General features: G+C 39.5%; 1 protein-coding gene across 2 annotated transcripts in view; it reads right to left on the reverse strand.

Annotated features, from left to right (window-relative positions):
• The window catches only part of NELL1 (neural EGFL like 1), a 1045899-nt gene that overhangs the window by 35133 nt on the left and 983671 nt on the right, over positions 1 to 27095 (reverse strand). For both annotated transcript variants that reach the window (XM_024987478.2, XM_024987479.2), the window contains one exon: positions 10437 to 10630. In XM_024987478.2, coding sequence (XP_024843246.1) covers positions 10437 to 10630 — 194 coding nt within the window. The remainder of the gene's footprint in view (positions 1 to 10436; positions 10631 to 27095) is intronic.

The following is a 27095-nucleotide window of genomic DNA, read 5'->3' on the forward strand; positions in this document are numbered from 1 at the left end:
TGGTGAGTTGAGCATTGAGCTCAATCCAGTTGGGTTGACTGATTACTTAATTGGTTTTATAAATATCAACATATGTCATATATAGTTTTCTCATTTTGCTACATGTCCTGTAACTCTAAGATTTGGAGCAAACAAGTAAACTTCAAATCCCAGCCTACAAATTTATATCTTGTGATATTAAGTGCACAATTACTTGCCCTAAAACTTGGAAACTCAGTTTGTCTTTCAGAGTCATGCTATATTAAAAGGGATGCTGTTTGTAAATTATAGGATGCTTGGACCTAAATGTCCATTGACAGAGGAATGAATAAAAAAGATGTGGTACTTACATACAATGGAGTATGACTCAGCCATTAAAAAGAACAAAATAATGCTATTTGCAGCAACATGAATGGACCTAGAGATTATCATACCAAGTGAAGTAAATCAGACAAAGAGAAATATCATATGCTATTCCTTATACATGGAATCTAAAGAGAAATGATACATATGAACTTATTTACAAAACAGAAACAGACCCACAGACTTAGAGAATGAACTTATGGTTACCAGCAGGGAAGGGTCGGGGAAAGGGATATTAGGGAGTTTAGGATCAACATGTACGTAATGGTATATTTAAAATAAATAACCGATAATGACACACTATATAGTACCAGGAACTCTGCTCAGTGTTATGTGGCAGCCTGGACAGGATGGGAGTTTAGGGGAGAAAGGATACATGTATAGCTGAGTTGTTTTTCTGCACACCTGAAACTATCAGAACATTGTTAATCAGCTATACTCCAATATAAAATAAAAATCTGAAAAAAAGTATACAGATTTTGATTAAAATAAATCAATTTTAATGTGCTAGTAAAAAAGAAAAACATAACACACTAAAAGTATTTGTAACCTATTGAACGATACATGACTAATAAAACAATTACAGGATGCTTGGCATATAGGAGGTGCCTAATGACTGGGAGCCATGGACCTAAATCTAAGTACGGGAAACAAGGTTTATATACACTGGAGAAGGAAATGAAAACCCACTCCAGTATTCTTGCTGGGAAAAATCCCATGGACAGAGGAGCTGGTAGACTACAGTCCATGGGGTCTCAAAGAGTTGGACATGACCTAGCTACTAAACAACAACAAAGTTGTTCATATACAAGGAAGAATGGCTGTTATGGAGCAATGATCTAAACACTTAGGAGGGGAGGAGCTAAGATGGCAGAGGATAGGACAGGGAGACCACTTTCTCCCCGACAAATTCATCAAAAGAACATTTAAACGCTGAGTAAATTCCACAAAACAACTTCTGAATGCCGGCAGAGGACATCAGGCACCCAGAAAAGCAGCCCTTTGTCTTCGAAAGGAGTTAAGAAAAAATATAAAAGACAAAAAAAAGAGACAAAAGAGGGAGGGACAGAGCTCCATCCTGGGAAGGGAGTCTTAAAGAGAGAGAAGTTTCCAAACACCAAGAAACACTCTCACTGCCGAGTCTGTGCCGAGCTTTGGAAGCACAGAGGGCAACATAACAGAGAGGAAAAATAAATAAACAATTAAAACCCACAGATTATGAGCCCAACAGTAACTCCCCCAGTGGAGAAGCAGCGCAGACGCCTGCACCCGCCACTAGCAAGCGGAGGCTGGGCAGGGAGGCGTGGGCTGCATCGCTTAGAGTAAGGATCTGGGCTGAATGCCCTGAGCACTACCTGAGCGAACTAACTTGGGCTAGCAAACCAGACTGTGGGATAACTACCAGGCAAAAAGCCAGCCCTAACATAAGACACCGCCAGGCCCACGAACAGAACAAAGGACTGAACAGGGATAGCTGGCTGCAGACCATCCCCCTCTGGTGACAGGCAGCCAGAGCCGGAAGGGGGCAATCGCAGCCCCAGAGACATTATCTACAAAACTGAGAGCAGGCCTCTTTGCTAAATGAGACTTCTTGGGGTTCTGGACGGTCAACATCTGCCTGAGAAGGTGCGCAGGTTGTACACCCAGAAAACTGAGCGGCAGGGAGGCGATAAGTCGCAGCGACCGCACTCGCCAAACACCTCATCACCTGAGCTGCTCAGACCTGGGAAGGGCACAAAACGCAGGCCCAACAGAGTCTGCGCCTCTGAGGACTACCCGAGTGCCTGAACCTGAGCGGCTTAGACCTGGGAGGTGCATGCAGCCCAGTGCTGGCCTCAGATAGTTCCTGGCGGAGCAACCTAGAGCCTGAGCAGTGTGGGCAGGGAAGGTACACGCGCCGTGAGCGGGAGCAGGCCCAGTGTGGCTGAGGCACTGCGAGTACACTCCAGTGTTATTTGTTTGCAGTGTCCCCCCCTCCCCACAGCGCGACTGAACAAGTGAGCCTAAAAAAAAAAAAAAAAAGTGTCCACCACCACCCCCTTGTGTCAGGTTGCAAATCAGACACCGAAGAGACCAGCAAACAGAAGCTAAAACAGAGGGAACCACCATGGAAGCGACAGGTGCAATAGATTAAAACCCTGTCTTTAGTACTGACTACATAGGAAGGGGCCTATAGATCTTGAGAAATATAAGCCGGACCAAGGAACTAGCCAAAAATGAAGTGACCCCACAATACCCGCAACAATAACCAGAGAAAGTCCTAGATATATTTTTACTATCATTTTTTCTTTCTTTTTTTAATTTTTAAAAAAATTTTAAGTCTTCTATTACTCCTTTTTCACTTTTATAACCTACTATTACTTTGCAAAAAAACAAAGAACAGATTTTTAAAAAAGCAAACTCCATATATATATTTTTTATAATTTTTGTGACTTTTTCTTTTTTTTTCTCTCTTTTTTTTTTCTTCTTTAACATTGTATTTTTGAAATTCCAAACTCTACTCTAGATTCTTAATTTTTGCTTTTTGGTATTTGTTATCAATTTTGTACCTATATTTTTTTTTTATAATTTTTGTGACGTTTTTTCCCTCTTTATTTTTCTTCTTCTTTTCTTTAACACTGTATTTCTGAAATTCCAAGCTCTACTCTAGATTTTTAATTTTTGCCTTTTGGTATTTGTTATCAATTTTGTACCTATATTTTCTTTATGGTTTTTGTGACTTTGGTTTTGTTTTTTCTCTTTTTCTTCTTCTTTTCTTTAGCATTGTATTTTTGAAATTCCAAACTCTACTCTAGATTTTAATTTTTGCTTTTTGTATTTGTTATCAATTTTGTACCTTTAAAAACCCAATCTTCAGTACCCATATTTACGTGGGAACAAGATTACTGGCTTGACTGCTCTCTCCCCCTTTGGACTCTTCTTTTTCTCCACCAGGTTGCCTGTGTCTCCTCCCTAACCCCTCTCTACTCTACCCAACTCTGTGAATTTCTGTGTGTTCCAGACGGTGGAGAACACTTAGGGAACTGATTACTAGCTGGATCTGTCTCTCTCCTTTTCATTCCCCCCTTTTATCCTCCTGGCCACCTCTGTCTCCTTCCTCCCTCTTCTCTTCTCTGTATAACTCTGTGAACATCTCTGAGCGGTCCAGTTGTCGAGTGCACATAAGGAAATGATTACTGGATAGCCTGCTCTCTCCTCTACTGATTCCACCTCATCTCATTCGGGTCACCTCTAACTCCCTCTTCCCTCTTCTCTCCTCCATGTAACTCTGTGAACCTCTCTGGGTGTCCCTCACTGTGGAGAAACTATTCACCTTTAACCTAGATGTTTTATCAATGGTCCTGTATAGAAGGAGAAGTTTTGAGACTACTGGAAAAATAAGACTAAAAACCGGAAGCAGGAGGCTTAAGTCCAAACCCTGACTCCAGGGAACTCCTGACTCCAGGGAACATTAATTGACAGGAGCTTATCAAACGCCTCCATACCTACACTGAAACCAAGCACCACACAAGGGCCAACAAGTTCCAGAGAAAGACATACTATGCAAATTCTCCAGCAACACAGGAACACAGCCCTGAGCTTCAATATACAGGCTGCCCAAAGTTACTATAAAACCCTAGACATCTCATAACTCATTACTGGACACTTCATTGCACTCCAGAGAGAAGAAACACAGCTCCACCCACCAGAACACTGACACAAGCTTCCCTAACCAAGAAACCTTGACAAGCCACCTGTACAAACCCACACACAGTGAGGAAACTTCACAATAAAGAGAACTCCACAAACTGCCAGAATACAGAAAGGACACCCCAAACTCAGCAATATAAACAAGATGAAGAGACAGAGGAATACCCAGCAGGTAAAGGAACAGGATAAATGCCCACCAAACCAAACCAAAGAGGAAGAGATAGGGAATCTACCTGATAAAGAATTCTGAATAATGATAGTGAAACTGATCCAAAATCTTGAAATCAAAATGGAATCACAGATAAATAGCCTGGAGACAAGGATTGAGAAGATGCAAGAAAGGTTTAACAAGGACCTAGAAGAAATAAAAAAGAGTAAATATATAATGAATAATGCAATGCTGCTGTCCGACTCTGTGCGACCCCATAGACGGCAGCCCACCTGGCTCCCCCATCCCTGGGATTCTCCAGGCAAGAACACTGGAGTGGGTTGCCATTTCCTTCTCCAGAATAATGCAATAAATGAGATCAAAAACACTCTGGAGGCAACAAATAGTAGAATAACAGAGGCAGAAGATAGGATTAATGAATTAGAAGATAGAATGGTAGAAATAAATGAATCAGAAAGGAAAAAAGAAAAACGAATTAAAAGAAATGAGGACAATCTCAGAGACCTCCAGGACAATATTAAATGCTACAACATTTGAATCATAGGAGTCCCAGAAAGAAGAAGACAAAAAGAAAGACCATGAGAAAATACTTGAGGAGATAATAGTTAAAAACTTCCCTAAAATGGGGAAGGAAATAATCACCCAAGTCCAAGAAACCCAGAGAGTCCCAAACAGGATAAACCGAAGGCAAAACACCCCAAGACACATATTAATCAAATTAACAAAGATCAAACACAAAGAACAAATATTAAAAGCATCAAGGGAAAAACAACAAATAACACACAAGGGAATTCCCATAAGGCTAACAGCTGATCTTTCAATAGAAACTCTTCAAGCCAGGAGGGAATGGCAAGACATACTCAAAGTGATGAAAGAAAATAACCTACAGCCCAGATTACTGTACCCAGCAAGGATCTCATTCAAATATGAAGGAGAAATCAATCAAAAGCTTTACAGACAAGCAGAAGCTGAGAGAATTCAGCACCACCAAACCAGTTCTCCAACAAATACTAAAGGATATTCTCTAGACAGGAAACACAAAATGAGTGTGTAAACTCAAACCCAAAACAATAAAGTAAATGGCAACAGGATCATACTTATCAATAATTACCTTAAATGTAAATGGGTTGAATGCCCCAACCAAAAGACAAAGACTGGCTGAATGGATACAAAAACAAGACCCCTACATATGTTGTCTACAAGAGACCCACCTCAAAACAGGGGACACATACAGACTGAAAGTGAAGGGCTGGAAAGAGATTTTCCATGCAAATAGGGACCAAAAGAAAGCAGGAGTAGCAATACTCATATCAGATAAAATAGACTTTAAAACAAAGGCTGTGAAAAAAGACAAAGAAGGTCACTACATAATGATGAAAGGATCAATCCAAGATGAAGATATAACAATTACAAATATATATGCACCCAACGTGGGAGCACCGCAGTATGCTAACAAGTATGAAAGGAGAAATTAACAATAACACAGTAATAGTGGGAGACTTTAATACCCCACTCACACCTATGGATAGATCAACTAAACAGAAAATTAACAAGGAAACACAAACTTTAAACGATACAATAGACCAGTTAGACCTAATTGATATCTACAGGACATTTCACCCCAAAACAATGAATTTCACCTTTTCCAAGTGCACACAGAACCTTCTCCAGGATAGATCACATCCTGGGCCATAAATCTAGCCTTGGTAAATTAAAAAAATTTGAAATCATTCCAAGCATCTTTTCTGACCACAATGCAGTAAGATTAGATCTCAATTACAGGAGAAAAACTATTAAAAATTCCAACATATGGAGGCTGAACAACACGCTGCTGAATAACCTGCAAATCACAGAAGAAATCAAAAAAGAAATCAAAATTTGCATAGAAACAAATAAAAATGAAAACACAACAACCCAAAACCTGTAGGACACTGTAAAAGCAGTCCTAAGGGGGAAGTTCATAGCAATACAGGCACACCTCAAGAAACAAGAAAAAAGTCAAATAAATAACCTAACTCTACACCTAAAGCAACTAGAAAAGGAAGAAATGAAGAACCCCAGGGTTAGTAGAAGGAAAGAAATCTTAAAAATTAGGGCAGAAAGAAATGCAAAAGAAACAAAAGAGACCAAAGCAAAAATCAACAAAGCCAAAAGCTGGTTCTTTGGAAGGATAAATAAAATTGACAAACCATTAGCCAGACTCATCAAGACACAAAGGGAGAAAAATCAAATCAATAAAATTAGAAATGAACATGGAGAGATCACAACAGACAACACAGAAATACAAAGGATCATAAGAGACTACTATAAACAATTATATGCCAATAAAATGGACAACTTGGAAGAAATGGACAAATTCTTAGAAAAGTACAACTTTCCAAAACTCGACCAGGAAGAAATAGAAAAGCTTAACAGACCCATCACAAGCACGGAAATTGAAACTGTAATCAAAAATCTTCCAGCAAACAAAAGCCCAGGTCCAGACGGCTTCACAGCTGAATTCTACCAAAAATTTAGAGAAGAGCTAACACCTATCCTGCTCAAACTCTTCCAGAAAATTGCAGAGGAAGGTAAACTTCCAAACTCATTCTATGAGGCCACCATCACCCTAATACCAAAACCTGACAAAGATCCCACAAAAAAAGAAAACTACAGGCCAATATCACTGATGAACATAGATGCAAAAATCCTTAACAAAATTCTAGCAATCAGAATCCAACAACACATTAAAAAGATCATACACCATGACCAAGTGGACTTTATCCCAGGGATGCAAGGATTATTCAATATCTGCAAATCAATCAATGTAATACACCACATTAACAAATTGAAAAATAAAAACCATATGATTATCTCAATAGATGCAGAGAAAGCCTTTGACAAAATTCAACATCCATTTATGATAAAAACTCTCCAGAAAGCAGGAATAAAAGGAACATACCTCAACATAATAAAAGCTATATATGACAGACCCACAGCAAACATTATCCTCAATGGTGAAAAATTAAAAGCATTTCCCCTAAAGTAAGGAACAAGATAAGGGTGCCCACTTTCACCATTACTATTCAACATAGTTTTGGAAGTTTTGGCCACAGCAATCAGAGCAGAAAAAGAAATAAAAGGAATCCAAATTGGAAAAGAAGAAGTAAAACTCTCACTGTTTGCAGATGACATGATCCTCTACATAGAAAACCCTAAAGACTCCACCAGAAAATTACTAGGATTAATCAATGAACATAGTAAAGTTGCAGGATATAAAATCAACACACAGAAATCCCTTGTATTCCTATACACTAATAATGAGAAAATAGAGAAATTAAGGAAACAATTCCATTCACCATTGCAATGAAAAGAATAAAATACTTAGGAATATATCTACCTAAAGAAACTAAAGACCTATATATAGAAAACTATAAAACACTGGTGAAAGAAATCAAAGAGGACACTAATAGATGGAGAAATATACCATGTTCATGGATTGGAAGAATCAATATAGTGAAACTGAGTATACTACCCAAAGCAATTTATAGATTCAATACAATCCTTATCAAGCTACCAACGGTATTCTTCACAGAGCTAGAATAAATAATTTCACAATTTGTATGGCAATACAAAAAACCTCGAATAGCCAAAGCAATCTTGATAAAGAAGAATGGAACAGGAGGAATCAATCTGCCTGACTTCAGGCTCTATTACAAAGCCACAGTTATCAAGACAGTATGGTACTGGCACAAAGACAGAAATATTGATCAATGGAACAAAATAGAAAGCCCAGAAATAAATCCATGCACCTGTGGACACCTTATCTTTGACAAAGGAGGCAAGAATATACAATGGATTAAAGACAATCTCTTTAACAAGTGGTGCTGGGAAAACTGGTCAACCACTTGTAAAAGAATGAAACTAGAACACTTTCTAACACCATACACAAAAATAAACTCAAAATGGATTAAAGATCTAAACCTAAGACCAGAAATGATAAAACTCCTAGAGGAGAACATAGGCAAAACACTCTCTGACATACATCACAGCAGGATCCTCTATGACCCACCTCCCAGAATATTGGAAATAAAAGCAAAAATAAACAAATGGGACCTAATTAAACTTAAAAGCTTTTGCACAACAAAGGAAACTATAAGCAAGGTGAAAAGACAGCCTTCAGAATGGGAGAAAATAATAGCAAATGAAGCAACTGACAAACAACTAATCTCAAAAATATAGAAGCAACTCTTACAGCTCAATTCCAGAAAAATAAATGACCCAATCAAAAAATGGGCCAAAGAACTAAATAGACATTTCTCCAAAGAAGACATACAGATGGCTAACAAACACATTAAAAGATGCTCAACACCACTCATTATCAGAGAAATGCAAATCAAAACCACTATGAGGTACCATTTCACACCAGTCAGAATGGCTGCAATCCAAAAGTCTACAAGCAATAAATGCTGGAGAGGGTGTGGAGAAAAGGGAACCCTCTTACACTGTTGGTGGGAATGCAAACTAGTACAGCCACTATGGAGAACAGTGTGGAGATTCCTTAAAAAACTGGAAATAGAACTGCCTTATGATCCAGCAATCCTACTGCTGGGCATACACACTGAGGAAACCAGAATTGAAAGAAACACGTGTACCCCAATGATCATCACAGCACTGTTTATAATAGCCAGGACATGGAAGCAACCTAGATGTCCATCAGCAGATGAATGGATAGGAAAGCTGTGGTACATATACACAATGGAGTATTACTCAGCCACTAAAAAGAATACATTTGAATCAGTTCTAATGAGGTGGATGAAACTGGAGCCTATTATACAGAGTGAAGTAAGCCAGAAAGAAAAACACCAATACAGTATGCTAACGCATATATATGAAATTTAGAAAGACGGTAATGATAACCCTGTATACGAGACAGCAAAAGAGACACTGATGTATGGAACAGTCTTTTGGACTCTGTGGGAGAGGGAGAGGGTGGGATGATTTGGGAGAATGGCATTGAAACATGTATAACATCATATAGGAAACAAGTCGCCAGTCCAGGTTCGAGGCACGATACTAGATGCTTGGGGCTGGTGCACTGGGACGACCCAGAGGGATGGTACGGGGAGGGAGGAGGGAGGAGGGTTCAGGATGGGGAACACATATATACCCATGGCGGATTCATTTTGATATATGGCAAAACCAATATAATATTGTAAAGTTTAAAAATAAACAAATGGAAAAAAAATCCTGCAAGCCTCACAGCCAAAAACAAACAAACAAACAAAAAAACACTTAGTAATACAGCTTTCCTAAATATGTGCCTCCAGGTCTGGAGCTGTGACAGACTTGAAGGCAGGTGAATGAACTGGGTGACTTCAAAGTTCATTTCTACTCTGTTTCCAGGAAGCACGCTGAGTTCATCAGGAGACCAGCTCTCTACAAGGCTACTGAGGAAGTAACTTCTCACAGTTCCCATGCCCATAAAGCCAAAGAGTAAACAGTGTCATTCAAACAGACATAAAAATACAATGTAAGAGCTACAGAAAATGTAATATCAAAGGAAACTGAATAGGCAAGATCAACAAAAGAAAGCACAAAGGAATCAAACACTTTAATAGGCCCACTTTGCAGAGCATAATGCAAAACTAGTCGATGACAGAAATTTATTTTCATAAGCATTAAACTCACTTCCAAATTCCTTCCTTAATGTAAGGAATTACTCAGCACTGAGCACAACAAAAAGACATCATTTACCAGACAGCCTCGTACTTTCATCATCCTGTGTTCACAATGTGTCAGAGGTTCACCTGTCTCTGGCCACTACAAGCCTCTGAGCCTTGCTTTCTGGATGATGTCACCAGAAGAGTGAGCAAGTTCATGCAGGTGATCATTTCAGGGAAAGAGAAGGTTTAATCAGAAAGACTGTAAAAGTAGGAGATGACGGCTCATTAAAGCTCTCACCCAACCAACCTTAAAGGCACTGCCGGCTCTCAGTAGGGGGACTCACTGGCTTCTCTGCTCTGCTCCCCCTGTGTTCAGCAGTCTCTTTGCAACCCCGACACCTCACCTCATTCCCAGCAAGTCTGCCTGCCACCCAGCATCATCATTAGCTGTAGTGGGGATTAGAACGGAATCCTTTTCAGGAACCATACGAGACCTGTGAATCAACAACTGGGTGGAAACAGATGGGGAGGGAGAGCAGAGGGGGAAGGAAAGAACAGTGACAGTTTCCAGTGCACCACACCAGCCTCACCTTGCAGGAACAGACTGAACACCTGTCTTCTTTCAGAGTCCACACCTGCCCGTTGCGCTTCAGCCCTCCTTCATGGGGGCAGTCACCAGAGCAGGAGGGCCCGGAGGGACAGAGGCAGTCAAAGCCCCCTGCCAGGTTGATGCAAGCAGAATCATTCCAACAGGTATGGGTTCTTAAGGCACATTCATCAATGTCTGCAAGAGAGAAAGCAGGGAGCTTTAGACTCTAGCCAAGATGATTATTAGAAAGTCATAATCACTGACTGTAGCCCTAGTTAACATCATTGTTTGCTTAGTGTCAAGTACTGCGCCAAGCTGTTCACATGCCTTATCTCCTTTACTCTGCAAAGTAGCTCTGTGTAGGACAATCTGTTCTTATCTCTAGTTGGGAAATGATGGAGCTGAGGCTCCTGTAAGTTAAATAGCATGCCCACTGTCATATAGCTAATAAGTGGCCAGTCTGGGACTCAAACCCATAGCTGTCAGACTCTAATTACTGAATTATTCAGTAGGAACCCTGAACTGGTTTTAGGAGATCCTCAAGAACTATACCATCCAGAGGCAATAAATACTGCTAATTCATTAACAGTGTGGAGACACCCCATTGAGACCTGGGTCGTTTAGAAAAGTTGTGAATAGATGAGCCACTGAGTAGGAACGAGTGAGCAATGAGGGCAATCCTGAGCCAATTAGACTGCCCCCAGATCCTGGGGCCAATGTTGAAAGAAAAGGAAATAATTCTTAAAGGATGCCTTGCCTAATCAAAAACTCACCTCCTTAATGACTAGCAGCAATTTTGCTCACACAAGAAAACATCTTGAGGCTACAGTTGAGGTATGGCATGAATTCTGATGAAAGACACCATATATTTTGCTGTTTTTCATTGACAGTCAAGTATGGAAGAAAAACAAATCCAGTAGCCCTCGTTGACATTCAGAGCTCTGGTGACCTTAGCATCTCAAACAGATTGCTATACATCCCTTGTTGGAGTCCTTTTCCTGAACTTATTCCTTCACAAGCCAGCAAATTTCATCTTTGAATAACTCTTTCAGAAATGTCTTCATTAAATGGAAATAAAATATATTATTTAGAAACTTCTACTTAGGTACCAGTTCTGAAATCACTCAAGGAAAGTCTGCTTGATTTTTCTTATGACAATCTTTAAAGTATTTGTATTTGAAAACATTAGCCATTTGTCTATCAGGTCATTTGTCTTCTCCATTGATTAATCTACTGCCAAGCCCTTCAAATATCTTTCAGATGACAATGTTGATTTCAACTTATTTTAACCAAAAGTCTGCTCGGCACCAGGGTTTTTTGCACACTGGTGCTATAAATGTTGACAGTGACTTAAAGACACTGTCCTCATGAAAGTGATGTGGAGGAACACAGCAGTATATAAAAAACTGGCAGTAGGCTACTAATTGTAGGCGTGACTCCTACTGCAGGTGAGAATAACAGTATAAATTAACTTACTCTTCACACTAAAATCCATCTTAATTGTAGGCATTTTTTTAAGAATTAGGGAACTAAGCTGCACACAAAAAAGTGATTATAAGTGGCATTTCCCCCTTAAGTACTCAAAGTAAAAATGTGCTCAGAGACATAAAATCAATTTTACTGCTATTATTTTATGTGTGAGTGAGTGTGTGTGTGTGTGTGTGTGTGTGTATATATATATATATATATATATATATATATATATATCTCAAAGTTTTTCAGAGTTCTTTTTCACAAGTCATGTCATATAATTGCAGGATGGAAATAGTTATTTTCAGTCTACAAAAGAAGGACTAAGTTACAGAGATGGCTAAGTGGTCACACCGCTGGTATGTCGTAGAGCAAAGACTGTGTTGGGTCTTACAACAGGTATACTACAGCTCTTTCCACTAAACTGTGCCAACTCAATTCCTAAAGTCTTCTTTAAGCATACTAGAGTAGTCTGTGGTTTTATCTACTTTCAACTAATTTGCCCTCTAGACATTGCAATTCTTTTTCAAGGATAAAATCTTGTATGGTCTCTTTTCAGCATTTTTAGTTGAAATTCAGAGAATATGGTATAATTAGTTTGCTAGAACTTTAAAACTCTAGTGACTTTAATAACAGTCAGAAACAATGACCTATCTTCCCTTACTGACTATATGCACTATATTGGTATAAAACTTGGCTTTATAGCCACAGTGCAAAGTGGAAGATGTTAAGGAATTCCAATCATACTTCTAGAAACTAGTTCATTATAAGGTTTTTTTAATCTTTGTTTTACCAATTGTAGCCTCAGTCAAAACACTGACTTAATGAATAATTATTTCTCCTTTGACATTTGTGGAAATGATCCTAAATTATGCTATCTAGATTCCAAGTCAACTACATCAGACCTTAATTACTTCTTCATTACTCCTGGGTAACATGTATGACCCTATGGTGCTTCTGCCTAGAAGCCTCTCTCATCTTCCTAGTCTTTTTCCTCTAATTCTTCCCAACAAAAAGTAGCAATGAATGCAGGAGTCAGGTCACACATGTTTGAAATTAAACTCTTCCAATTAATTGGTGATTATGTACCGGTCATTTTATACATTACACTGTGTATCCTTGGTCACATTATTTACTCTTTATGACCTTCAATTATCAACTGTATAAAACCATATCCACCTACTCTATAGTCTTTTGAAGGTAAAAACACATATAACATAATAAGTACTTAAAAATATTTGTTTATTTAATGAAGATAAATGATTAAGAACAACTGCAAGCCCTACCTCCTCAGTTAAGTATCTTCCAATATCATTACAGTTTAGAGTGATTATTCACCCTCTCTGAACACTCATTGCAATGATAGTTAGTAGTACATGGTTTACTGTATAGATATATGCTATCTTGGAACAATACTAAAGTGATATTTTTTGCATTATTCTCACTCCTATATTTTTGCTGAAAGTAACAAAACAGTATCTTATACTTCTCTCATCACATTTATAATCTGGTTTGTAAGTCTGGAGATACAGATAGAGAGTAAATTGATGATAGCTAGCTAGCTCATCACTTATATAATCATAAAAATAAAACTCAGGTTTCTTTGAACTCAATTCTGATTTTCATATAGCTCACCAGGCCTATTGCATTAGCCTCCTAGCTGGTCTATACTGACTCCAGCTACTTTTCACTCTAATTCAGTGATTTTTTGATTGTGGGCAAAATATAAATGTTTGGAGAGCTTTCCAGTCCAGGTTCGATGCACGATACTGGATGCTTGGGGCTAGTGCACTGGGATGACCCAGAGGGATGGTATGGGGAGGGAGGAGGGAGGAGGGTTCAGGATGGGGAACACATGTATACCTGTGGCGGATTCATTTTGATATTTGGCAAAACTAATACAATTATGTAAAGTTTAAAAATAAAATAAAATTAAAAAAAAATAAAAGTACTGATGTTTTCTAGTGGTGGTTCACCACTAGAAATGGGCTTAATTGGTGTAATTTAGGATCTAGACATCTGGGCTCTGTTCTGCCAGAGAATCATTGCTGTAAATACCTCTACAGGGTAGGGGTGTTGTATTAAAAATCAAACCTGTTCATGTCATTTCTCTGCCATATCTCCATGGATCTCTGATGCTTCTAATAGAACATTCAATCTCCTAGCATACACATAACCCTTGATTTGGCACTTCAGTTGTTACCTTCTGTCCCTTCCCCTTTCTCTTCAAAAGCAATGGGTGACCCACAAACAGGCCATGATGTTTCCTCTGGCTGTGTCTTGGAACATGCCTTTTCTAATTATGGGATTCCTCCTCTGCCCCTCCTTATCTCTGTTTCTTAGTGTACATGTAATGGGTGGGGTGTAAATTAATTGAAAAGGTAAACTTTTCCCTTTCCTGTGTGCTATCTTTACTCTCATGCATTCTTCAAAATCCAGATCAAGCATCACCATCCCTCATCCTGTAGGACGGTCACTACTGGCATTTTAGTTTCTCTGTACCTTGCTCTGTATCCTTGCATTCATCTCTTTGGAGTTATATGTTTAATATATCCATGGCTCCATAGGTAGATGGTGAACTCATTAAGGGCAAAAACTAAATCTTTTTCCTTTTTCTCATTAGGAAGTGCAAAAGAATATACTTTGGATGTGCAATGTATTTATTTAACTTCCAGGCAAGAGTACTGGAGTGGGTTGTCATTTCCTCCTCCAGGGGATCTTTCCAACACAGGGATTGAATCTGCCTCTCCTACATTGGCAGTCGAATTCTTTACCACTTCACCACCTGGGAAGTCCATTTAACTTACCTAAATCCAGGAATTTTACAGACCAATATGACTATAAAAGACTGCTTTGCCAAAAGTTAGTGTTTGGGGTGTTCGATAAGCATGAGGCATAACCACAACCCTTCTCTTCAGGGAACGCATCTTATTGTTGACTTTTCATCTGGGAAAGGTCTTGGGTCTAGTTCAAAATACAATAATACAGAAAGCAGTAACCACACTGAAATAGGAAAGCCACCTTTCCTCTTCCCTCAATATCCCAGTTTCCTTTCAAATGCTTAAGGGAACAATGGCAGAGAAAGACTCATCAACAAATCACCCCAGGAACTGTCTGGAAGATTAATTTCAACAGATCTACAATGGCAACAAAAGGATCTTTAACTTATGGTCTCCTCAAAAATACTCTCTAAATTGGCAGTTAATGCCCGGCTAGAACATGCTTTTTTAACATTTGGTTATTTTGCATTTAAGAAAGTTACAAACATATTGGCAGTGTTTTCCTCTCGTAAATTAAGAAACCTGAGCAAAAAGATGAACACACCTAGGGGTTCACAATAAAAGCAGGGTGCAAAACCTGGATTTGCTTTCAGTGCTCCAGAATGAAAGGATTTCACAGTTGAATATAGGACCATATTGCCTACAGAGTTCCATGTAATTGCTTTACTTATGACACAGAAATCTAATTCTGCTTCCATGCAATTTAACAGATTTATGGAAAGCCAGATGTTAGCAATTACGGAAACTGACATTATTCATATTCTTGGTAATACAGACCTGTTTGCTCTGCACAAAGCCAACTTAATCTATTATACATATCCCAAGGCATCCAAAGGAAAGAGGCACCCTATTTACATATTGCAACTGTTGTTCTCTGCTGAGCAAACACAAAGACAGTCACCCATGATACTTACCCAAATCATCAGACAGGCCTCCAATGACAAAGAGGCAATGAAATGAAAATCAGGCAAAATATTCCATACACAAATCTATAATCATTAAAATGTACTTGTGTTTTTTTTTTCTTATTCTAAGTAATGTCTGTCTGTGATTTCCTTTTGTTTCTCCCTGTAAATTCATTATTTAAAATGCTCCATGCTGAAACTCCAATACTTTGGCCACCTGATGCGAAGAGCTGACTCATTTGAAAAGACCCTGATGCTGGGAAAGATTGAGGGCAGGAGAAGGGGATGACAGAGGATGAGATGGTTGGATGGCATCACTGACTCGATGGACATGGGTTTGGGTGGACTCCGGGAGTTGGTGATGGACAGGGAGGCCTGGCGTGCTGCGGTTCATGGGGTCGCAAAGAGTTGGACACGACTGAGCAACTGAACTGAACTGAATGCTAGTATGAGAACATTTTTAATAAAATCCCATGGCTAAGCCTACATTAGAACTAATTTTCCTGCACTGACAGTTTCATAATTTCTGAAAGTTGTTATTATTGTACTTAATTTTGCTTTAAAAAATCTAGTTGTGCCTAGACAGTCTGCTTTGTTCTTTAATTTGAAGTTCTTATGTTACCTGCACTTGGGGAAAAAAAAAAAAAAAAAACTCTTCAGAGACGTTTATATCCGTAGCAATCAAACCAATCCTAAACTAGCCCCAAACAATTTTCCTGGCTTTCCAAAAAAAAAAAAAAAGGCTCTGTGGAAGTTTTAATAGTATAACAACTGTAATGGTACCTGCTTCAGGAGCTGAAACTTTACAAGTTGATTTCAGAGATCAAGGGAAATATTTTTTTCCAATGGTTTGGTAGCATTAAGTCAGAGGAATGACCTTTGTCATTACCCTGTCTTCTTCCTTGAATAACTACTGCAATGCATTTTGACTTACTTTCAAATTCCAAACAGGTGATGTGTCAGAAAACAAAATTTAACCTGGGGTTTGAATAGCCAGCTGTGTGTGTTCTGACTTGGAAATCGTTACCAGACATTAGTAGTTTGGAAATGAGAACGGAGCTTGAGGGCTTATTAGTGATAGACAAGATAGAGCGCAGAAGCTTCTCCCATAGCAAAAGCAGCACCGCTTCTCTTGCAGTGGCAGAGAGAAAGCTACAGGGGAAAATGTAAACACTGCACATCAGCAAAATAAGGAAAGAAAACTGAGGAAATCTGAGGTCTGAGATGGCCTGCAAAATATAAGGCTAATGAGATTTAAGCATAGGAAGTTTCAGGCCCAGACAAGAGAAGCGACCGCCATGTTCCCTGTGTGCCAGTCACATCATACTTTGATAACATGTTCCCCATAGAGCTCAGACTATTAAGAGTGGTGCTGAGATACTCGGGACACATCAGAAGAGAGAACACCAGCATAGCAACGGGCTCCAACTCATCTCAATTGAATGAAACGAGGTGTTCAGCCTGAAATGTAAAGACAGAAAGAAGATATCGTTGAGCTATAATTTTGCCTATTTGAGATGCTATCATGTGTCTCTTAAGAAGTTCCGATGTCCCTCCAGCGTTAACTCTTCAATCTCTATAGTTCCAGTCTCTAACCTTTCTTGAGATAGAGAAAAAAAAAAAAAAAACTGTCACTATGGTATTTCTTATTGCTCAGTGTGTAATTGCATTATTCTCTAATGAGGCTCCCTCTTTTCCTTTAACTGAGCTGACTCTATGAGGAGAAAAAAAGAACATCTTGTGATGACTCACTCTTTTAAATCCAGGTCTTGTTCCTGGTGTTTACAACCAGCAGCAAGCTTCCATGTGACCCTCTTCAAAGCCTAAACCTGAAGGTTCCCATGACCATTAGTTTGCAAAAGCATTGCTCTTTACTTAAATATTGTTATTGATGATTTTAATTTGAGCTCTCTCCTGATCCTTGTGGGATATGATGTTGCCTTATTCATCCTCTTACCTCTTCATTCATCCAATCGCTAATAATCAGTCGTTAATCATTCAACTAATTACACATATCATATTCGTTGAGTGTCTTCTCTGTCCTAGACGGAGTATTAGAGACTGGGATAAAACGGGCAAAGGATACAGACATAGGTCTGTAAGTATAAACCTTACAGTCTTTTCCCAGTTTTAAAGTTATTACCATTTTCCAAAGTTCCATCTCTGGTCTTTTGTTCTCTTTCTCCTCAGTGGACGCAGTATAAGACACCAATTTAAAGCTTAAGTGTTGAAATTCAGCATCAGTACGTGCAAGTTAACATGACCTGTTGTCCCCATTGTGCCTGGGACTGGGAGTGGACAGCGTCTCTGAGATAGGTGACTTTTGGTGATAAAACTGGGAAAGTTCTAGGCAAAGGGGGACACATAAGCCAACTGCACCCCACTCCCATCCCTACAATTTACCCAACACCTGGAAAATTTATCTAACATCTCTGAGCCTTGGTCTCATCATTTGAAAAGGGTGGGTACAAAAATACACCCTGGGATAACTGGTAATTTGAGTAAGAAGGTAATACAATGCTTACCATTTAGTAATTGTTCAGAAATGACTAGCTGCTATTCTTGTTTGTATTATTTTTTTCTCTCCTGGAGTTTATCTCATGGATTCCACTAGCCTAATAAACCTGAGCTCTTACTATGCAGCCAGCTCACAACTTCATCTGTTTACTGAGGGATTTCTACTTGAATTCTGAACTCTCACATAAATTCTCATGGATTTGATCAGTACTTTGGCCAGCCAAACCCAGAAATGCTAGCACTCCAAGTTCTTTCTGAGCCCTAATCAAAAATGTGTTGTATTAGGTGACTAATATCAAAAGAATATAGTTTTCTGACACTCTATAAACTCCCATGGTCACTGACTACATTTTATTTTTTACAGAGTGTGCAAATTTGGGTGTTCTACTGCATATGAAGAAAACAGTTCCTTCTAGGTAGGAAAACAAGAGTAGAATACAAGCAGAGTAACCTTCTAAATTAACCAAAGTAGCCTGCTTTCTGCCATGAACAAATCACGCTTCTTTAACTAGTGATTACATCTGTTTAAAATCAATACAATTCTGACCAGTGGGGAGAATAAATAAAAAATCTATAACTATTGAAATACTTACTAACCAAAGAGAATTTTACTGCAATGAGAGGCTACAGTATTGATGCTGACAACCCTAGATTTATATGTTTTTACACATCTGCTTCTAGGTGGGAGGGAGGGTTGTGATAGAGCTGAATTTGATGCCAGCAGTAGAACAGTGATGTTTTTACAGATTACTAAAACGCCTAACACTGGTCTGTATACATTCTATTGTTATATTTATTGTGGGGCTTAATCTCCTTAACAAAATTTCACCCTCAACTGAAAAGAATAAACTGCATGCCCTTGACTTTTATGTTACCAGTATGTCCTTTATGTTACCTTGTATGATTAGCTGGGAACATACTTTTCTATCTTCCTTATTCATTCAGGAGTAATATTCTGGTCTTACTTATCTTTGTGTTTTCCACAGCACCTTTTAGACTGTCTCTCCTCTACTTAAATGTGCATACACAGGTTTTACCTTTGAATCTGATGGAACAATCCTTGTCCTTTGGGGGTCTCAGTTTTCTCTTTAATAAACTATAGGATTTGTGTAAAATACTTTCTATGCTCTTATCCATTTCATCTTTATATGATTACTTTTCACCTTCATAGGACTGAGCTTGTAACTCCAGTGTTAGAATATGACTGGTGACAGATGGAGAACAGGATGAAATGAATGGAAGAACCCAGTTTCAGGATTAAAAAAAGGACTTCTTAGAATTAAATCATTTTCTTGGACATTTACTGTTTATTGAAATATCCCTTGCCTCTTCTAATGAACATGTGCAAGCAGGTGCTGAAGAGAAAAATAATGAAGGGAACAGCATGGTTTTCCTGTTTCATTGGCAAGGTTACCTCTAGTGACAAATATGCGTGGGGAATCCAGCCAGGGTGAAAACCAAAACTAACTCTCTACTTTAACAAATCATTCTCTCAAGAAAGCTGACAGATGAGAAATAATTTCTTATCTCTTCTATGCCAAGAAAAAGCCCTAGGCACCGAGAGGTTACAAAGTAATTTCATCTACCATCAGAAACATTCTGCAACTTACACAGAAATCAATGGCCAAAACCCATTATCAATAGTACAGTTCTCACCAAATAAGGTCTCATCTAAATAAGAGCCTCAGGCTATGGCCCTAAGAATTCAAAGACCATCCATGTCTTTCACTTCTCCTTTCACTCCTCTCTTTATTATGGATCCTGCCTTCTAGGAAGTCTTCCCTGGTGGCTCAGCGGTAGCAGGAGATGTAAGAGACATGGCTTCTATCCCTGGGTTGGGAAGATCCCCTGGAGAGGGAAATGGGAACCCACTCCAGGATTCTTGCGTAGAAAATCCCATGGACACGGGAGCCTGGCGGGCTTCAGTCCATGGTGTCGCAAAAAGTGGGACACAACTGAGCATGCATGCAGGACTTCCAGGGATGGGTGAAAGCTTTTCTAAAAGCTTTGTTCCAGTGGAGGGAGAGTTACAACACTGACCTAGGACAGCAACCTGGGCCACCATGCCAAGAAGAGCAATATCCACAGAGAAGACTAACACATGATAAACAAATCTTAATGTGATGTCACGGTGTCTTTTTTTGGATGAGTCCTTCTCTTGCATCTTCTTTCTCTCTTCATATTTCTTCTCCTAATAAACGTATTGGTAAAAATAGATTGGGCTTCCTGTTTTGAAGGGATATCCTCTGGAAAGACCTAGAGGGCTTTTGGGAGAGTCAAGGAAAAAATAAAGCAAAGAGTAGGCAACTTGAACCCACCCTGCCCTAGACTTTTGAGAGGCAAGTTCTGTTTATTTTGAATTTGTCATTCTGTGTTTTTCTTTTTTTTTTTTTTTAACCTCACAGGAGGCAAAACCATAAAAGCCAAAACTAAGTTGGTTTCTGTGGAGCCCTATAACAAGGTCACTGGACAAAAATATCTGGAACTAACTGACCAAGCCGCATGGCAAGGACACAAGCCTCTGGATCTAACCCTGACCCCACATTAGGTAAAATACCCACCTAACCAGTTACCTAATGCTGCACTTCCAGGAGGAATTTTCTCTGTCTTGAGGCTATAAAAATTGGCTGCTGCTACCTGCAAAAGGGATCAGCTCTCCCCTGAGCCAGCCCACTGTTTTCACAGCATCTCCCACTCTAATAAACTTTATTCTCCTCTCGATCTGCCTTGTATCTGAAAATTCTTTTCCAACCTGCACAAAGACCTCAAATAGTTTCCGGAGAAAAAGCAAAGGAAGCCACACAGAGTCTCTCCTTGAGCAAACTCTAGTCAGGCTCCTCTGACTAGAGCCCTTTTCTTGATTAGGCCTCAGCCTGGGTCTATAAACTGCTGACTCTTAGCACAAATAATTTTGTCCTGCCATGTTAAAAAAAATTCATAAACTCTAGCATAGATTCTAACAGCTCAAGGTAGCATCCCTAAAGTAAGGAATCTAGCCCCTTTAAGTTCCCTCATGGGGAAGCACAAGACTGCCGAAAGAATTTTCCAGTTGTCCCAGCCAACATCTGCATGAAGACAGGCCCCCGTCTCCCCTCCTACTCTCTCTAGGTGAATAGAGATCTAACTGCAGTAAAAGCTGGTGAACAGACCCAGATGGGATTTGTATGGACCAACACCCTCTTTCTGCTTTTTATAAACTTCTACTTCCCTGATTCTCCTCAAGCCCCTACTTTTCTTCTTCAGACTTGCTCATTTTCCTTTTAGAATGCTCAATCCCCTCTGCACAAATCAAAGTTGAGTTCAGTTCATGGTGGACCCCCTTCTCTACTGCTGTAGTTTATTACTGATTAAAATCTGTCCTTGCTACTCGAGTCTGATTTTATTTATCTTTGACATGGCTCAGGCTGCTCGAGTATAAACAAAAGGAATTCTTACAGTTCATCTGTGGTCCAGCTCAGCTCCTCAGAGTAAGCAGCAGTTAGGTAGGGGTCAATGTCCTCATTAATAATAGACATGGTTTCTCGGAGAGTCCTTTTATTAATTCACTTATTCAACAAATATTTATTGTGTACATATGATATGCTGCACACTATTCTAGGAACTGGGAATACTACTGCAAACAAAACAGACAAAATTCCTGCTTGTGGGAAGGTTAATTTTAATGGAGCAGTCAAACAGTGAATAATTCTTTACATGTATCTTTTTTAGCAACCTGCAGATGCTTTGGTATTTCAACCATGACTCACTTTATTGTCATGATTAACATGTCTTTGTGAAACAGATTTCTATCCTTTTATTATGTATAATGATAATACCTTAATATATGTCATTGTTGAGTCACTAAGTCATATCCAACTGTTTTATACCCCCATGGACTGTACCCTAACAGGCCCCTCTGTTCATGGGATTTCCTAGGCAAGACTACTGGAGTGGGTTTCCATCTCCTCCAGGGGATCTTTTCAACCCAGGGATCGAACCTACATCTCCTGCATTGGCAGGTAGATTCTTTACCATTGAGCCACCAGGGAAACCCTTTATTATATATAATAACAATAATTTATCATATTCTTATACCTTTACTCCTTAGATTTTTCAGAATCCTTTCAAATCAGGATCTACTTTGTCCTTTCAAAAAACTTAGCACTACCATCACTTTTCCTCAAAAGAACCAAGCAGAGAGTCAAATGATTATTCCTAAATGTTTCTACCAAGTTTATCTCCATGATAAGAAAGAACGAACACTCACTTCTCTGAATCTTGGCCACATATAAAGGGGAAAATATGGGTGTGAAATGTATTTGAGCCTTGATGTTTTCTGTTTTAAAAACTGTTTTTCCTGCTATTTTTTCAATCCAGCCATTTGGTCAGGATTGTTATGGCAGGAGGAGAAGGGGACGACAGAGGATGAGATGGCTGGATGGCATCACCGACTCGATGGACGTGAGTTTGAGTGAACTCCGGGAGTTGGTGATGGACAGGGAGGCCTGGTGTGCTGTGATTCATGGGGTCACAAAGAGTCAGACACGACTGAGCAACTGAACTGAACTGAACTGAACTGTTATGACAGAAAAAATCATTTTGCCCTCAAACCATGGGTAAAGTAAGATTCTTCTTCTAGCTTTGTGTAATCTTTCAGCAATACCTGTACCTCACTATAAGAAATATAGGAACATGGCTAGAGCTTAGAGCTAGTATATTTCTGAGTTTGGACACAAATAGAGGCATCTTGACTTCGAGTCAGGCTTATCCCTCATTATCACACAACGGCAGGCTCCCAAGTCCACAGAGAACGAACTTTCTGCAAAGACCTAATGGAAAATCTCCAACATAGCAGCCAGTACATAGACTGTCCAAATATTAACTGGTGCTCATTATATGTAAAGGCTTCCCAGGTAGCTTAGTGCTAAAGAATCTGCCTGCCAATGCAGGAGACATGGGTATGATCCATGGGTAGGGAGAAGGAAATGGCAACCCACTCCAGTATTCTTGGCTGGAAAATCTCATGGACAGAGGAGCCTGGGGAGCTATCGTCCAAAAGGTCGCAAGAGTTGTACATGACTTAGTGACTGAGCATGCACACACTACATGTAAAAGGTAATACTAAAACAACAAAAGCAAGATCCATCTTTAAAAAACATTGCAACTAATTGGAGTAGATTGAATGCTCACTGTCCACCCTTATGTAACTGATTGACTCATTTACATTTCTACTGCTTGGACTATTACAGTAGCAAGTTTCTGTTTTCCCTGCCTAGGTCTTTTCAAAGAGAAATTAGATTACTAGATCACACCACTCTCTCACTATCTCAAGGGCTCTTTAGTAGGAAAATGCCCCAGTTTGAGTTGCTTCAAGGTAATATATCTAGGAATTGGCAGAAAACTGAATTTAATCTATATTTTATTTATATGAATCCCAAAACTAACTGCTTTAAACAACAGAATGGGAAAGACTAGGGATCTCTTCAAGAAATCAGAGATACCAAAGGAACTTTTCATGCAAAGATGAGCTCAATAAAGGACAGAAATGGTATGGACCTAACAGAAGCAGAAGATATTAAGAAGAGATGGCAAGAATACACTGAAGAACTGTACAAAAAAGATCTTCATGACCCAGATAATCACGATGGTGTGATCACTGACCTAGAGCCAGACATCCTGGAATGTGAAGTCAAGTGGGCCTTAGAAAGCATCACTACGAACAAAGCTAGTGGAGGTGATGGAATTCCAGTTGAGCTATTTCAAATCCTGAAAGAAGATGCTGTGAAAGTGCTGCACTCAATATGCCAGCAAATTTGGAAAACTCAGCAGTGGCCACAGAACTGGAAAAGGCCAGTATTCATTCCAATCCCAAAGAAAGGCAATGCCAAAGAATGCTCAAACTACCGCACAATTGCACTCATCTCACACGCTAGTAAAGTAATGCTCAAATTTCTCCAAGCCAGGCTTCAGCAATATGTGAACCATGAACTTCCTGATGTTCAAGCTGGTTTTAGAAAAGGCAGAGGAACCAGAGATCAAATTGCCAACATCTGCTGGATCATAGAAAAAGCAAGAGAGTTCCAGAAAAACATCTATTTCTGCTTTATTGACTATGCCAAAGCCTTTGACTGTGTGGATCACAATAAACTGTGGAAAATTCTGAAAGGAATACCAGACCACCTGATCTGCCTCTTGAGAAATTTGTATGCAGGTCAGGAAGCAACAGTTAGAACTAGACATGGAACAACAGACTGGTTCCAAATAGGAAAAGGAGTACGTCAAGGCTGTATATTGTCACCCTGTTTATTTAACTTCTATGCAGAGTACATCATGAGAAACGCTGGACTGGAAGAAACACAAGCTGGAATCAAGATTGCCACGAGAAATATCAATAACCTCAGATATGCAGATGACACCACCCTTATGGCAGAAAGTGAAGAGGAACTCAAAGCCTCTTGATGAAAGTGAAAGTGGAGAGTGAAAAAGTTGGCTTAAAGCTCAACATTCAGAGAATGAAGATCATGGCATCCGGTCCCACCACTTCATGGGAAATAGATGGGGAAACAGTGGAAACAGTGTCAGACTTTATTTTTCTGGGCTCCAGAATCACTGCAGATGGTGACTGCAGCCATGAAATTAAAAGACTCTCACTCCTCGGAAGGAAAGTTATGACCAACCTAGATAGCATGTTCAAAAGCAGAGACATTACTTTGCCAACAAAGGTCCGTCTAGTCAAGGCTATGGTTTTTCCTGTGGTCATGTATGGATGTGAGAGTTGGACTGTGAAGAAGGCTGAGCACTGAAGAATTGATGCTTTTGAACTGTGGTGTTGGAGAAGACTCCTGAGAGTCCCTTGGACTGCAAGGAGATCCAACCAGTCCATTCTAAAGGAGATCAGCCCTGGGATTTCTTTGGAAGGAGTGATGCTAAAGCTGAAACTCCAGTACTTGGCCACCTCATGTGAAGAGTTGACTCATTGGAAAAGACTCTGATGCTGGGAGGGATTGGGGGCAGGAGGAGAAGGGGACGACAGAGGATGAGATGGCTGAATGGCATCACTGACTCAATGGACGTGAGTCTGAGTGAACTCTGGGAGTTGGTGATGGACAGGGAGGCCTGGTGTGCTGCGATTCATGGGGTCGCAAAGAGTTGGACAGGACTGAGCGACTGATCTGATCTGATCAATTTCTCAGTTGAGAAATTATTACTCATTGTGTGGCAGAGAACACACCTCTGTTCTCACGTTTCCCTTCTATAAAATGAGACATCATACCAAACCTGGAGAGTTGTTGTGAGAACTATAGGACAAATGTTAGCACACAGGAGCTGCTTGGTAATGATCATGATCAAAAAATCAGCTGATTTTGATGGCCTCACTTTTTCAGCAAACATTCCAAGCAAAAGGAACAGGAGGAGCAAAATTGCACAGGTGCAGATAATCACAATGATACATGTATGATAGAGAGTTTGAAACTGTGGGATATGCTATTTACATAGCTATATTTTATATTAAAAAGAGCTACTAAAAAGTATCAGAGTTTTCACCACAAAATAAGTGCTTCAGAGACAACTGTTAGAGACACTAATATTTATGAAATAGAATTCAAAACTTTCAACCCCTTATCTTAGAATACAAGCCCCTTCATAATCTGGTCTCCACCTGTTTCCAGGGCTCCTTTCTTGCCTTTCCTCACCTATAACATGCCCATATATATATATATAATGTACTTCATCCATATTGAAAATCTCACCATCCTTTTGAACAGAATTAGGTCTCTTCCATGATCCTGTTCCCCATCCGACTAGTATCCCTGCCTGGAATCCTTACCTTAATATCTACTTTGCCTGGAAAACTTCCTTCTCATCCTAAGATCCAGTGAAAAAGATAACATTTTCTGTGAAAATCCCCACACATATTGCTATCTCCACATGCTGCAACCCTAACAGGAGTTCCATTTTTCCTTCAGTCACTCTATCTTTCTATCTATGATAAACAGCTTTTTGTTGTACGGAAATGTGATAGAGATGTAGGGTTTACTACTACTTCTGAACACACAGATTATACTTCCCCGAACTCATGAATTCAGACTGGACTGTATATCTATTTCCAGCCAACAGCTTGTAAGCAAACATAATGTGTCACTTTCAGGTCAAATAATTTTAGCAAGACTCCCTCCAGTGCTTTTCCCTGCTATATCAATCAATTCCCATGATCTAGATGGCACACCTTCATCATGTGTAGAGAGTCTGTTAGTCTGTCCTGCTGAATGATGTCACAGAAGATATGTATCCATACCTACAGAGGACTTTTAAAAGAAATAAAGCTTTTGTTGTTTCCTTAATTTTTTTTAAATTTATGTATTTAATTGCCCTGCCTACCTCCTCTCTCCTCATTCCTGATGCTGTGCCTGAGACTTAACATGAGGACTGGCATAGAGCAGACCCTTTCAATATATGCTCTTTGAATAAGCGTATGCTGACAGTACTTTAGTGGGTTTGGGTACAATAGTTAAAATTCTCTGCTCGTAAACCCACAGATAGATATTTCACAGTGGCATGAATAACCCCAGACTAAAACAATTCAACATTCATTTTAAAGAAGTGGTACATGCTGATGTCTATGTTGCAGCATAGATAAGATCTTTGGCTCTAAGACATTCAAACCACACATTTCTGTAATGAAACAATTGCTCACACTGCACTTCAAGAAGCAAGAAGCTGACAACTACATGGAATTCAATTCCACACAGTGCTCAGAAACTGCGAAAGGAAGGCAGGTGACCCCCCGGAGACTGAATTATAGATCTTCAGGTGGAAAGTCGGACTGGGAACACTGAGGCTGGATCCTGATGTTTCAACAGTGGTTTTTACATTGTTGGAGTCAGTGTTATTCGGAGACCCTCAGGACCTCAGAAAATACGGTTCTGCTTCCTCCAAACGAGGCATGAACACACATATACACAAACTTGCCCACAGGTTCAGGGCATTCATGGACACCCTCTGAAGCCT

Source organism: Bos taurus, chromosome 29, assembly GCF_002263795.3.
Source record: "Bos taurus isolate L1 Dominette 01449 registration number 42190680 breed Hereford chromosome 29, ARS-UCD2.0, whole genome shotgun sequence".
Lineage (NCBI taxonomy): Eukaryota > Metazoa > Chordata > Mammalia > Artiodactyla > Bovidae > Bos > Bos taurus.